We start from the raw sequence: 15,575 nt of genomic DNA, 5'->3' as shown, positions 1-15,575 counted from the left end.
TAGTTGATTTTTTAATTATTTTTTAATGGTTCATAATATTTGATTTTTTCAGATATTTAGAAGAAATTAATTTCTTTTTTCTAAACTTTCCCTTGAAGTAAAGAGTTTAAGATCATTTGTTATATTTTTAATAAATAAATTATAATTAATATAATTAATTTTATTATTAATTAATGCTAAAATACGAATTCAAAAAAGGCCAAAAACTCAAATAAATACTATTTATTCCTCCCACAACAGGAAATTGAAATAGGGAAAAGTCACAAAAGAGGAATTGTCAAGAATTATTGCATCACCTGCTTATTGGGACTCGCACTTTGTGCTGCTGCTATTCAAGATCTGTGCCCACAATAGAACAAAACCAAAATAGTATCATCCAATTATTTATTTTGCACACTTCCCATTGCTCATTTTCTTCTTATATCCTATTGGTGGAGAGCCAGCTACAAACAGTAGAAGCAAGAAAAGGTTTCAAACCCCACAATGCTAAAAAGTGGCATTGTAACTACAACTAGTAAGCAACCGAGGTTTATGTCGATACCACTTCGCATATTTTACTAGGTGGTTCATATTAAATAAAAAGCTAAGGTAAAAAAGCAATGTTTCAAAATTATGGAGATTATTGAGGGATAGAATATAGTTTATTAGATTTTACCTCTCATGTTGACATTAGTTTCCATTAGTAAAAGTTTATTCCCATATAATTTTTATACCAAATTGTTTCAACTTACACTCAGATCATAATTACAAATAAGTAGTAATAAATAAAAATGATAAATAACCTGTCTCAGAGTTTAAAAGTCTCTTATAGTTTAATAAAGTGGTAACTATTCCTTAACTACAGGTTTTAGCTTTAAACCGCGTGGAATCATATTTAGTAAGAACTGCTTTACCCTCAAAGTGTTACTTAACGGTGTAGATCATGTGATAACCCCCCAAAAAGACTTAAAAATCGAGTATGAGTAAAACCAGTGGTCCTGGTCTTCATTTTTGTTTTTTTAAAAAAGAAAAGAAAAGCTAGACTAGATAAAGAAAAACTTCAACAAGGTATTTTCTTTTTCCTTTCCGTCTGTTCTCTTACTCTGTACCTCCACTAATACATATATACCATTTCTTGTTTCTTTGAGGTTGGGGTTTTATGCTTCAGCAAGTGGCTGAGCTCAGTAATGGGTAAACTTGTGAAGCAATGTAATTTAATCAACAAAGATGCAAATTCCCAAGTGGGTTCCAATTCTTGAAGTTGATTTTTCACCTTAGTCAAGGAATCTTGGTGAAATGATTCATCTTGGTACTGTATAATCTTGTTTATTGCAACCCCTTTTACTGTATTGGAATAAAGTTTGGATTTTTATTTGGGATTTTGAAGCTCTGATTTTAGTTTTGCTTTTCTTTAGTAGCTTTGTGTGGATTCAAGGAGTTTAGATAAATATCTTGGAAATATCTTGAATAAAGTTAAATGCTTTATTCAAGAAATGGCTGCAGATGATTATCACCAGCGGCAAGCTTTATCATTTCAATCAGGGGCAATTGACAGCACATCATCCCAAATGATTTTGATGAGTGATTACTATAGTCAGCTTGGGATGAATAATTTTAGTGTAAATTATAGTGGTGTAGGACACGTAGGTGGAGGGATGTTATTTTCAGGGAATCCAACAATGGTAACCAGCAACAATAACACTAGTATCAATAGTCCAAGAATTAGTCCGTACGGAAGTTGTTCAGGTTCTTTTCTTATAGATTCAGTGCCGGGGCTCAAGCACGACTCGGGGCTAGCAGCTGAGTGGACGGTGGAGGAACAGTACAAGCTGGATAAAGGACTTATCAAGTAGGTAGTTTATTCTTGGTCTCTGAATGAATATATATGCTGTGATGTTTTTGTGTCTATCCGATGTTTGTGACAAAATTATATATATTAACCTTACAAGTTTTTTTGATGATAGGTTTGCTAATGAACCCCGTATACTAAAATATATTAAGATTGCAGCCACACTCCGGGATAAAACTGTACGTGATGTTGCAATGAGATGTAGGTGGATAATGGTGAGCTCCCGAGGCTGTTATTATTATTGATGAAGTCTTATCTTTTCATTTGCCTTAAACATTTCTTATGATAGATTTATGCTAGTTGAGAAGACTTACGTTTTTTGTGGTTGTTTGTCAGAGAAAACGAAGGAAACAGGAAAACTATAGTTTGGGAAAGAAATTGAAAGATAGGAAGGTGTGCCGTCATCTACTTTACTTACTTTTATCCTTTTCTTCCCTTCCGTTCCCTTTATCTTGTATGGTATTACGAATTACTTTGATTTTCTTATGATCAGACATAGTGAGTGGAGTATTTTGTTTATCCAGTTTCTTGAATCTGGGAGGTCTGGAAACGGTTGATTGTAACTTTTATGTTTGCAGTTTTTTTTAGTCATGTTAGTTTGAAGAAATGTGCATGCTGTAAAATTTAATTTTACTATTCTGACCAAGTACTACAGCTTATTACCTACATGCCATCTATATTTCCAGCTAAGACAGAAAGAAAGCTTGACAACATTAGGAGAGAATTTTTCTATGAAGGAGATAAAGAGGATAAGACTTTTCATGCAACGAAATGGAGCAAAGTAACTAAGATAAAGAAGGAGGGGGTTTATGGATAAAAGTTTGATATTCCGTACAAGGGTTTGTTATATTACTGGTTGTGGAGATATTGCCAGGTTCCGATGACCTTTAGAAACAGGTAATCCCAGTTGAATATGCGAAAGCTGATCCTCTGTGCACTAACCAGTAATATTCACACGGAGTTGTATTGTGACACATTCGTTTCAAGCACTTGTGTTACAGTAAGTTTTGGAAGAAGCTAAAGTTGTGGCATTGTACATGGATATAATAGTATCATCTTAAATGTGAATTTACACAATTGTTTAGTTTCTCCAGGAATACTAATGCTGCCATTGCACAGTACAAAACAGATGGTGGCTGGCGCGGTGGCGGAGCCAGGACTTTTACCAAGGGGATTCAAAATACAAAAAAATTAATATTCCGAAAAGTCAAGGGGATTCAATCTCTACTATATATACATAAAAAATATTGACCTTGTAAATATAATTGCGAACCCAGTAACTAAGACGAGCTACGGGATTTGTGGCAAATTCAGAACCCACAAACTTCAAATCTTGGCTCCGCCTCTGCCGAACTCTCACTGCAAGACAAGGCATAAAGTTTTTTGTTCATCAAACATCTCCTTGATTGTTGACCTTGGAGGATTATCAGGAGGAGAAAAAGCACCTCTTAAGGTGGTTAGGTTTGTTGGATTGTCAAGTTTGATGCTTGTTTGACAATCAAATCTGCAGAAGAGGAGATTTTAATGTGTAATAGGTGTTATATATGAGTTTTATGGTGAAGATTCAAGCCATCTGTTGCTACACAGTGTAGTGGCAAGACAGCTATGGAGTTGTTCCAGCTTGCCCTTTTTTGGGTGATTTCCCAGTATAGAAACCAGAGGTGTTTGAAGATGAAGCTGAATTAGTTTACAAATTCTTGTAATTTTTTGGCCTTTTGGTGTAACTTGTTAAATGCACATGAATTGAGTATTCTTATAGGTTTTTCATCCCCTTTGGATATTAATGGGGAGCAATTATTTGCAACTATACAGTTTCAGGATCTACTCTCTGCTGGCTTTTGATGAATAATTTTGTTTAAGATGTAATCCACTAGATATGTATCTTTTCGAAATGTTGCATCTGCTGCAGGAAAATTTCTGAATAGCGATATTTCAGATCACTAATGAACTCTAACTTTAAAAAACACTTTCTGAAGGTTCATGTAATCTTCCCTAGTTTTAGTATGTCATGATATTTAATCATTGATCATCTCTTTGTGCATGTCTATTGGTATGTTTCTATCTGCATGCGTGTTTCTTTACGCATTTTTTTATCACATTGATTGAGAGAAAACACATTACACATTTAATGCTTCTTCAGGATAAATCAGCGGAAATGTCCTCAAAGAGTAGTGCATCTGCTTCACTTTTGAGCTTGACGCCATATTCTCTCCCCATAAATCATCATAACCATGCTGCTGGAGGTTAGTCTCGTATGTTCATCAATAGGAACATATTCTTCTCCTTTTTCTTTTTTGCCAAAAGAACAAAGTTGTAATATGATACTCATTTTCTGATTATGTCTTAAGTAAACGAACTTGCATCCATTATCTCATAACAGATGATTTCTTACCTAATGCAAGTAAGTAATGTTTCTGGTTGACGGTATATGTCTTATTCATTCTGGTATTGGATGAACAGCATTCTGCAACCGTGAGAGATTTTGAGTATCATTTTAATAGGCTTCTTTTCTATTGTGTGATGAAATCCGAGAACAGTTTATTTAGTTAGTTGCTTAGCTTTAACTAGGGAAAGACAATCAAAGTAATAACAATTGTACCTTGTAGGAAAGTGATTAGGACTTTTTTTTTTGTTAATATGTTGGAGATCGGCAACAAGAGAAAAATACTAACTCTTAATACAATATGCTTGTTGCTTACTTGATAAACATCACTTTTATGTGTAATTACAAATTAATAAAAAAATTCCATTGTGTTTATTTGGCCCCTTTATTTGAATACGAGAAGCGCCCAAGTACCGTAAGCACATGGCTATGAACCCCTTTGCTGCCTTTTGTTAAAAATAATATTAATATATTACCCAGTGATGTACTTCCCAGAATTCTCAGATTTTTATACTCCAGACAGCCCATATATCAACTCAAAAGTCCCACCCGTACCCCATCATGCAACCATATAAATCAACATTTTTTGATGAACCATATACATCAATTTAACACTGGAATAATGTTAAATACCATGCTCAAATCTTCAAGATTACGCGACTGCTCAATTTCCTGCTTTGCTTTCTTTATGCTTTGATGCTGTGATCTCCTCTTGTGTCCACTATCAATTGTGTCATTTCGTGTCCAGCTGTCCAACAAATCTTGAGTTCTTCCGGCTGGTTTATTGCCTCTGGTGCCTTTTTGCAATCTTACTCTGTGTCCCTTATTCACTGTATCTTAAAGCTTTTGCGGTTGAGATCATCTTTTGTGGACTCAGTTGTTCCACAAATCTTCAGTACGTCAGGCTGGTTTATTGCATACATCCCTTGTTTCTAGTTAATTGTTATCATATCTTTCTTAATCACGTTAGTGTATATGTGAGAACTTAATAAGTTCTCTTAAGGGAGTCTTTTTTCACGATTTCTTTTCCCTTGTGCACTTTCTTTGATGTCTTCTATGAGAAGAAATGCCATGAGCTTTGCACTTTTGAAGGTTCTTTATGAAAGTTGCATGCATAGCTTTTTTCAAAGGTCCTTTTCAACTTTTGGAGCTTCTAGAAAAATCCTTTTTACCTTTTTTTTTTTTTTTTTGGAAAAATAGTATGGGATGCTGAAATTTGCTTAGTTACTATAAGGTCCTTGTCACGATCAAGGCCCAATTGGCAAGGTATTGTCCGCTTTGGCCCGACTGCTCTAGGGCACCTCAAGGCTTTTGGGACTCCCTATTTTGTCATCTTGGGCTTTAACAAAAGACACCTCGGCAGTTGAATCCCGAACTCGCTCTTATATGACGCGTAACTTTCTCTCCCATTCTGATGTCGGATTTGCTAAGGTAATTACATAGTAATTGTGAGAAAGCACGGGTTCATCTTTTGGAGATTCAGTCATTATCTCCCATTTATCTTCCTCTACATCTCCAGCTCCTCCAGTTGTAGCTCTACCACCTACAGTTGTAGCTCCACTGCCTATAGCTCCAGTTCCTCCACATAATCCAGTTCAACCTTCTGCAGCTCCACCACTCTTGACTTATCATCGTCGTCCACATCCAACATCAGGCCCGGGTGATTCACGCCCTGCATCAGATTCTGCACCTACTGCGGAGTTGTCTCCTCTTAGTCAACCAATTGTACTCCGCAAAGGTGTACGATCCACACTAAATCCTAATCCCCACTATGTCGGTTTAAGTTATCATCGTCTGTTGTCACCTCATTATGCTTTTATATCTTCTTTGTCCATTGTTTCTATCCTAAGTCTACAGGTGAGGCACGATCTCATCCAGGATGGCGACATGCTATGATTGACGAGATGTCTGCTTTACATGCGAGTGACACTTGGGAGCTTGTTCCTCTTCCTGCAGGTAAGTCTACTGTTGGTTGTCGTTGGGTTTATGCAGTCAAAGTCGGCCCGGATGGCCAGGTTGATCGGCTTAAAGCTCGTCTTGTTGCAAAAGGATATACTCAGATTTTTGGGCTTGATTATAGTGATACTTTCTCTCCCGTGGCTAAAGTAGCATTTGTTCGTCTCTTTTTGTCCATGGTTGTTATACGTCATTGGCCTCTTTATCAGTTAGACATTAAGAATGTTTTTCTCCACGGTGATCTTGAGGAAGAAGTTTATATGGAGCAACCACCTGGTTTTGTTGCTCAGGAGGAGTTTAATGGTTGTGTGTGCAGATTGCGCAGGTCACTATATGGTTTGAAACAGTCCCCTCGAGCTTGGTTTGCTAAGTCAGCACAATTATTCAGTAGTTCGGCATGACTCGTAGTGAGGCTGATCACTCTGTGTTTTATCGGCATTCTGCTCCTAATCTGTGTATTTATCTAGTGGTTTATGTTGATGATATTGTTATTACTGGCAATGATCAGGATGGTATTACTAATCTGAAGCAGCATCTCTTTCAGCACTTCCAGACTAAGTATCTGGGCAAATTGAAGTATTTTCTAGGTATTGAGGTCGCTCAGTCTAGCTCAGGTATTGTTATTTCACAACGGAAGTATGCCTTAGACATTCTTGAGGAGACTGGAATGATGGGTTGCAGACCTATTGACTCTCATGTGGATCAGAATGCTAAGCTTCTACCTGGACAGGGGGAGCCTCTTAGAGACCCTACGAGATATAGGAGGTTGGTTGACAAATTGAATTACCTCACAGTGACTAGACCTGACATTTCTTTTCCGTTGAGTGTTGTAAGTCAGTTTATGGATTCTCCATGTGATAGTCACTGGGATGCAGTTCGCATTCTTTGGTATATAAAGTTAGCTCCAGGCAAAGAATTACTATTCAGGGATCGAGGCCACGAGCAGATTGTTGGGTACACAGATGTTGATTGGGCAGGATCACCTTTTGATAGACGTTTTACGTCTGGATATTGTGTTCTAGTAGGAGGTAATTTGGTCTCGTGGAAGAGCAAGAAACAGAATGTAGTTGCTCGATCTAGCGCCGAAGCTGAAGATTGGGCCATTGCTATGGCAACGTGTGAGTTAGTTTGGGTCAAACAGTTGCTCAAGGAGTTAAAGTTCGGAGAAATCAGCAAGATGGAACTGGTGTGTGATAACCAAGCTGCTCTTCATATTGCGTCAAATCCGGTGTTCCATAAGAGGACTAAACACATTGAGATCGATTGTCACTTTGTCAGAGAAAAAATACTTTCAGGAGATATTGTTACAAAGTTTTTAAAGTCGAATGATCAACTAGAAAATATTTTCACTAAGTTTCTTACTGGTTCTCGTATTAGTTACATGTGTAACAAGCTCGGTACATATGATGTGTATGCACCGGCTTGAGGGGAGTGTTAGTTATGTGTAGTTCCACATTGGAATGGGAGTAATATGTACTTTGTAGACTATAGCTATAAATAGGACCTCTTGTATTATATTGAGTATCTAATATCAATAATATATTTTCTCCTGGTACCTCAGAAGTATCTAAGTGATGACCTGAACCTGTGAAGTATGATTGGGTTTTAAAGAAGGTAACATCAGCGGACATAAGGTACCGCTGGAGGTCAGGAGAGTAGCATCGATACCCCTTTTGTGTTCTCGAGTAACCCAGAAATACGCACTTAAGAGCACGAGGAGCTAACTTATCTGTTCCTGGAGTAAGGTTATGGACAAAACAAGTGCTTCCAAAGATACGGGGTGGAAGAGAGAACAAAAGTAAGTGGGGAAACATGACAGAGAATGGAACTTGGTTCTGGATAGCTGAAGATGACATACGATTAATAAGATAGCAACATGTAAGAACTGCAACCCCCCAAAAACACAACGGAGCATGAGATTGTATGAGTAGGGTACGAGCAGTTTCAATAAGATGTCTATTCTTTCTTTCAGCTACCCCATTTTGTTGAGATGTGTACGGACAAGATGTTTGATGAATAATCTCATGAGATTTCATAAACTGCTGAAATGAGGAAGACAAATACTCTCGGGCATTATCACTACGAAATGTGCGAATAGAAACCCCAAATTGATTTTGAATTTCAGCGTGGAAGGTCGGGAAAATAGAAAACAACTCAGATCGATTTTTTATTAAAAATATCCAAGTGCACCTGGAATAATCATCAATGAAACTGACAAAGTAGCGGAATCCCAAGGTGGAACTGACCCGACTAGGACCCCAAACATCTGAATGGACTAAAGTAAAATGTGACTGCTCGATTATCAAGACGCCGAGAGAAATGGGAGCGAATATGCTTACCGAGCTGACATGACTCACACTCTAGAGCAGACAAGTGAGATAAACCAGATACCATTTTCTAAAGTTTTGACAAACTAGGATGTCCCAACCGTTTATGTAATAAATCTGGTGAATCAGTAACATGACAAGTTGTTGAAGGAAGACAAGATGTGAGTCCATGTGATTTAGCAAGGATAAGGTAATAAAGTCCGTTTGATTCACGCTCGGTACCAATGATTCGCCCTGTACTGCGTTCCTGTATAAAAACATAGTCATCAAGAAATAAAACAGTGCATTTAAGTGATTTGGCTAAGCGACTAACAACTATGAGATTAAAAGGACTATTGGGAACATAAAGGACTCAATCTAAAGGTAAGGAAGGAAGTGGGCTTGCTTGACCTATTGCAGTTGCCATGGTTTGAGACCCATTGGCCATTGTGACTTTGGGAAGAGATTGAGAATACGAAATAGTAGTGAAAAGAGATTTGTTACAAGAAATATGATATGATGCACCTGCTGTTTGAACAAAAGAAGCTATCTCAGAAGATGTCTGCTTACATGTTTTGTACTGAAGGAACTCAATATAATCTGCTAAAGAAACCATCCGACTATTCAAAGTATCGATTCCCATGTCGCTACAATTTGTAGTAGTAGGGTTAACTTGAAATAGTGGAAATAAGTAACTCCTGTGGGAAAACTGAAGAAATAGCTGGGAAAACACTGTTTACAACAGAAAACAGAAATCTATTTTACGCCAGAAACACTGTTCACACCGGGAAATACTGTAGCTCGCCGGAAAATTGTAAAGTTGTCGGAATTTGTCGTAACCAGGATGGATAGACTCGGAATTCCCTTGCGAGCAAGCTGTCTTGAAGAAATGTTTTCAAAAAAATGGCCCGAAAGGTGGTTCACGCTGGAAAAATATAAAAGTGGTCAGAATTTGATTTGAATTAGATGGGTAGGCTCGGAATTGTGAGAAGAGCAGGCTGTCCTGAAGAAGCTTTACGAAAAAATGGCCGGAACCCTCGCTTGAAAAGTTGTTGTTGCCGGCGCGTGGCAGCTTTTCTGCCGGATAAATTTTCAGGGGTTGGCCGTCGGAGGGTGATCTACCTTGTGGTGGTGTTGGTTTTAGCACAACACCGACAGAAAGTGATTTTCACGTAGACATGCCTTAGGTCACTGGAAAAATTACACGATGACTAAGTTCTTTCTTCCCGGTTAACGCTGGAATGACGCACATCGATCTTTGCTCACTAATGCTCTGATACCATGTGAGAAAGCATTGGAGAAAATATATTATTGATATTAGATACTCAATATAATACAAGAGGTCCTATTTATAGCTGTAGTCTGCAAAATACATATTACTCCCATTCCAATGTGGGACTACACATAACTAACAGGAATTTCAACCGCCAGTGGTCCATTGGCTGTTACACTGACCCCATCCCTTTAGGTACTTAACGTCCTTGTGAGTTCGCCCCGTCACCGTACTCAGGATGCTATCAACTCTGATACCTGTCATGACCCAGACCCAACTATCAAGGTATTGTCTGCTTTGGCCGACTCTAGGCCATCTCACGGTTGTCTTTTTGGGTTAAACATCAGCAATTAAATCCTGAACTCGCCCTTATATGGCCCCCAACTTTTCCCTCTCACTCCAATGTGGTTTGCCTAAAGCAAGTGTCACAACTAACTCACTTTTGTGTTCAACCGCCAGTGGTCCATGGGTTGTTACACTCCTCAAATACGTTGTTCGCTATTGCTTAATTTTCTTGCATAATTCATACATCACTTTCCTGATAGAGTGAAGGAGATGGCAAAAGGTTTTCTTGCCTGTTTTTGTTTGAAAAGGAAGGTTTAAAATAAGAACAATTGGGATCTCACGCGTTGACTTAACAAGTGTTTAGTGTGGGCTGCACAACTTCCCTTGTAACCTAACTCAGCGAAACATGGCTTTATAAAAGGATAAATAGAGGCAGGACATATTTTACTTGTTTTGGAGAAAGGAACCCTAAATTTATAAGTTTCATAAGGTTTTAATTGACAGGATTTCACAAATAATCCAGAGCTATTTGACAAATTTATGTACATAAGCACCTAAAGATGTTGAGTAGTGTAATGCCTTAAAGTTCTTCCCAGATTACCAGCGCATGTTGCTTGACCAAGTTATGCATGCAAGCGCTACAAGATGTCATTTATTGTAATTTGGTAAAATTCTTGCTAAAATGACCAATTAATCTTTTTCTCTGCTAATTTATCAAAAACAAAAATTATCTGCTTTGCTATTCTCTATTTCCTTCTGGGCTTTTGGTCTTGCATCTTACATTGTTTAGTGCGGCATCAGCTCTAATTGTATAAATGGTTTTTGGGTTTTAGCAGCACTACTTGGAACGAGGTGTCTATTAGAAGAAAACAATCAGGCGCTTAATAAAATTTCAGCTAATCTCTCAACATTCAAGGTATTAATCTCAACCTCTTGTTTATAGCCTCTTTTCCCTTATTTCCTTTTGATGCACCCACAAGGTTCCTATTTGTATAGAAGATTGGGTATCTTTCATAGAAAACCATCCTTTTGTGAAGTTTTCTACTTTTGTTATACTTCCTGTATATGGCCACACTTTTGCCCTTCTTTTGGTGAAATTTATTATTTTATCTAAAAAGAGAGTTAAACCTATCAGATAATTGGAGGAGAAACAGAAAAACCAGATGCGAATTTGCGGCTGAAGGACTTCGGATAGGTTTCTCGGAATGACAGTCACTTTCTGATATTTTACTAGAAGTGATATTAATAGTGATAGTCCAACAAGGAAAAAAGTAAAATTGGGCTCCTTAATACTGGCAAGAAAAGAGCTCGGACAGGCACTGAATGACACATTTATTGGCTGAATCTTATTACCATATCCTATGTTTGTCAGTATCCACATGTTCTGAAATAATGAATCTGGTCCTCAAACAGCAATCGTGATTACCACGACTGGAGAGTGCATGTAGCGTAGGTCCTAAAAAGAACGGATGCATTGTCATCTTTAGACCTTTCCTGTGTTAGCTTTGACAGTCCTAGTTTTAGTTCAAATAGAATGGTGATACCATTGAAATAATAGACCTAAGTAGGAAACTAATGTGGGAATTGGGTGAGGTGTCTACAATCCTGTAGAAAGTAAAAATAAAGAAAATGGAATCATTTATTATTTTTTCATGGTTTTAGTTTTGTTTTTGTTTCTGTTGTGTCTTTGGGGAGGGTGTGAGGTAGATGTTCCTTATCTTACAATTTTCTATATCGACATCTGATTTCAATATGTAAATGAGCAGTTGCAGGACAATGTTGATCTCTTTTTCCAGACGAAGAACAATTTAAGTGCGATTTTAAATGAGTAATCCAACTATCCTTTCTATTATTTATCACCATGCTGAATTTTAGTTGTCCTGCAATTCATATAATATTACCATTGTTTATGTCATTTCAGCATGGGAAATATGCCAGGGATTATGAGCCACATGCCACCACTTCCTGTCTTCTTGAATGAGGAGCTTGCTAGTAGTCTTTTGCCCAGTCCAGCTCAGGTAATCTCACTTCTTGCACGTTCTTTAGGCGTAAGGTTCCATTCTTATGCCATATAACTATGGTTACCTCTAGAGCTTGATTGAATCGCTTCTTCTGCAAATTCCACCATATTATTAGAATTACCCCGTTATAAATATCACTAAAAAGAACTTCTCTACGATCATCTCATATTTGTTAGGCGTTCATCTACAGTGGGGGAGCTAGAGAGCAAGGTGCGGATTCGGCTGAGACCTGTAACTTTGATCCAAGCTCTGTATTTTCCTTAAGAAATTCATTTAAAATGTAAAAATTATTAATTTAGAAACCAGTAACTTAAAAGGGTTCGAATCCTCCACCCATAAGCTTCCATTCCTGGCTCCGCCTCTGTTCATTTACGTTACTCCTGAAACAGGATTTATTCCAACTTGTCATGATTCTAACAGATTCCTCTGTTTTCCCAGCCCATGATGTTTGGCTGCAGAAGTGGAATCAAGTTGAAACAGGAGCCAGCGTGTTGATAGAGAATACTCGGTGCTCAGTTTGGGTTATTGGCTTGTGTAAAGAACAGAATTTTAGTGTAAATTTATAAAAGGCTGGCTGTACTTACATGACCAGGCTGATGAAAAGAATGTTCATCAAAACCCTTTTTTCGGAAGCTGAATATCTGAGCAAAAAGCACCGGGAAATAACAGCCTCGCTCTGATTCCATATCAAGGCAAAGTCTGTAACAGATAATGCACTTAGAAGCGTAAGATCATGTTTCAACTTTCCGCGTGTAAATTCAATGGACAAATATAATTTTTGGAATCATCCTTTAGTTTTGTAATGTGTTAACTGTCTCTTGCCTTGTTTCTTCTAATTTGTTGTAAAAGACAAATTATTGAGTATTGGAATGAAATGAACTCAAGTATAGCAGAATGTAGCCACAAGACTCTTCCAATAGATAGCAAAGTTGTGTTCATAAATTCCTCAACTTGTACAGCAAAACTCCCTGCCTTTCGTTTTTTGTACAACTTATCCTCTAGTTTCTGTCTTTTTGGTTGGCTTTGTCTTTGTCTGTTAAATTGTGAGCTGTGTTTATCCTTTTCCCTTGCCCCTTCAATTATACAGGGCATGAGCTGTCCATAGATGAAAAACAAAGACCATAAAAATATTCTTGTTGATAATTCTATTTCATAGTAAAATAAGTATTTGTGGTGTAGAAGGTAAACCAGCACAATTCTTTTCCTCACCACACAAATCATTTGTAGTTACCATTCTCCAAAAGCTGCTGTCTATATAAACTTTCATCAACTCTCAGTCTTCATCCACCAAAACTCAATACTACTTGGAACTGTTCTAAATCAACAATGGCTCATCACTCCCTTTACCTTCTCTTCCTCGTCGCCTTAGCATCAATCAGCAGCCTTGCAGTTCAAGCAGAGGCTCGCCGTCTTTTGGATGTACCTTTGCCTGATCTCCCCATTGGCCTCCCGAAACCCGAGCTACCAACATTGCCACAGCCTGGATTGCCTGGATTGCCTACATTACCTATACCAAAGCTGCCACTGCCACAACTTCCAATGCCTCAACTGCCACCTTTGCCAAAGCCAGATTTGCCAGTACCTGTGCCAAAGCTGCCACTCCCAGAGTTGCCAGTGCCTTTGCCACCTCTGCCTAGCCCTTAAGGGCTAAGTTCCCTCAGTGCAAGAATTTATGCTGCATGCTTATCCAGAATGACTCGTTTGTATTGACTGATATTGCTTGTATTTGTTAACTTCTTGTTATTTCAATGTCGTCTAAACTTGTGTTTGCAATTCTCCAGTTGGTGGCAGTCATTCTAAATTCCTTCCCTTATAGATTCCTCAACTCCATACTATTATTTCTTTTTGGTGGGCAACCATTGGCATGGCGCCTGCCGATTGTTGGCGTTAATATCTGTAATTTTTCACTTTTAACCCGCGCCAGAAACTATTTACATTCGGCTACTGAGTATATAAAATTTGTACTTATAATTTTTGTATATAACATACAGAATGTTTCTGTATGTATATACAAAAAAAATATACATTATTTCGGCTATTGTTTTGAGGGCGTCTATACAACGTCATTTTCCCTAAAGTTAAAAGTAAGAGAAGGTTTTTTACCAACGACAAGGGAATTCCCTGTAACGTGACAAATTTATTAGAAACTCAGTATATAAGTGATTTATATAGTTGCTCCTAACTAGTCTGGACTTGAAGCATGGTTGTTTTCTAACATCGATTGCCCTTCTGCTTCTTCCTTTTTTCCCCCTCCGGTGAACTGAATCTCAAGCCACAGACTACCTTATTTTCACCATGATACAAACTCCAACTTCTTTATCTATAGATACGATTAAAGCATGACTTCAAAGTTACTGCTACTATCAGCACCTATCCCATCAACTAGTAGTGGCAAAATGTATTTAAAAAAACGGTTATTCACTAAATATGGGTTGGATAATTTATTTGTTTTAAAATGAATCAAATATGGATAAGATCCATATTATCCCCTTAATAAAAGAATAATCAATGGATTTAACTTTCACATTTACAAAAACTCATATTGAGGGTTCCTTAAATTTGAGAGTGATCATATTCAACTAGGTGTTCATGGTTCGGTTTGGATCGGTTTTCCCTAAAAAGAAACCAAACCAAGTAAGTCGGTTTTCAAATATTGAAACCAAACCAAACCAATTAAGTCAGTCTACTATCGATTCGATTTTTGTCGGTTTTTTCGGTTATTTATCGGGTTTTTTCTTAAATATGAGGCATACACTACCAAACACATATTCCGGCGACTACATTTTCAATGTAACACTATCAAACTAATTGCTATTTGAGAAATCCATCATTTACCAAGGGGAGCCTTGGCGTAACTAGTAAAATTCCTGCCATGTGACCAGGAGGTCACGGGTTCGAGCTGTGGAAACAGCCTCTTGCAGAAATACAGGGTAAGGCTGCGTACGATAGACCCTTGTGGTCCGGCCATTCCCCGGACCCCGCGCATAACAGGAGCTTAGTGCACCGGACTGCCCTTTTATCATTTATCAAGATATATTCAATGAATAATTTAAGTACTCAATTAAAATTCGATTATTTTTAACATGAAATAAATTCTTATACTTAGCAAAAGAAAACTACCAATCAAACTAGAATGTAAAGACAAAGAATTAGATTATTATAATATCAAAGAACTAGACTAAAAATACAAATGACTAATATGTACCATAAAATTTTGTGAAAATAGCACGAGCTAGCCAGTTTTCGGACTGATAATTGAAAAATAGCCAGCATTTGCAAAGTCATTAAAAAATAGCCACTATTTTGCGGCAACATAGAAAATTCCATCATAATATACTGGAGATTGGTGCACGTGTGTATGGCACGTGTGTATGAACTTCTAGCATATTATGCTGGAACTCCAGCACACGGAAAGTTTCATCATAATGTACTGGAGATTGGTGCACCTGTGCATGAACTTCTAGCATATTATGCTGGAACTCTAGCACACGGAAAGTTCCAGCATAATATACTAGAGATTGGA

The 15,575-nt window shown here is 37.6% G+C and overlaps 1 protein-coding gene across 8 annotated transcripts; it reads left to right on the top strand.

Annotated features, from left to right (window-relative positions):
• Window positions 1-919: 919 nt before the first annotated feature.
• On the top strand, window positions 920-12,956 carry LOC107802771 (uncharacterized). 8 transcript variants are annotated; one of them, XM_016626329.2, is made up of 11 exons: window positions 920-1,047; window positions 1,128-1,288; window positions 1,398-1,828; window positions 1,944-2,043; window positions 2,165-2,221; window positions 3,969-4,071; window positions 10,865-10,947; window positions 11,798-11,859; window positions 11,953-12,049; window positions 12,229-12,262; window positions 12,491-12,956. In XM_016626329.2, the coding sequence occupies exons 3-11, from the start codon at window positions 1,473-1,475 to the stop codon at window positions 12,616-12,618; spliced, it is 1,020 nt and encodes a 339-aa protein (XP_016481815.1). In that variant the 5' UTR covers window positions 920-1,047; window positions 1,128-1,288; window positions 1,398-1,472; the 3' UTR covers window positions 12,619-12,956. The 8 variants fall into 8 exon arrangements, 6 of the variants coding, with proteins under 6 accessions (XP_016481815.1, XP_016481818.1, XP_016481813.1 ...); XM_016626327.2 differs by having other exon boundaries at window positions 980-1,288; window positions 1,395-1,828; XR_012697468.1 differs by having other exon boundaries at window positions 980-1,828; window positions 11,798-11,843; window positions 12,491-12,595.
• Window positions 12,957-15,575: the final 2,619 nt, after the last annotated feature.

This window comes from Nicotiana tabacum, chromosome 12 (genome assembly GCF_000715075.1).
Source record: "Nicotiana tabacum cultivar K326 chromosome 12, ASM71507v2, whole genome shotgun sequence".
Lineage (NCBI taxonomy): Eukaryota > Viridiplantae > Streptophyta > Magnoliopsida > Solanales > Solanaceae > Nicotiana > Nicotiana tabacum.
This window is presented reverse-complemented; position numbering and strand designations above follow the sequence as displayed.

Excerpts from the sequence above, each read along its gene's own strand:
- LOC107802771 (XM_016626329.2), top strand. The coding sequence starts at position 1,473 with ATGGCTGCAGATGATTATCACCAGCGGCAAGCTTTATCATTTCAATCA. Across the intron at positions 2,044-2,164 it reads TGAGATGTAGGTGGATAATG|AGAAAACGAAGGAAACAGGA; the intron begins GTGAGCTCCCGA and ends GTTGTTTGTCAG. Across the intron at positions 12,263-12,490 it reads TGGGGGAGCTAGAGAGCAAG|CCCATGATGTTTGGCTGCAG; the intron begins GTGCGGATTCGG and ends CTGTTTTCCCAG.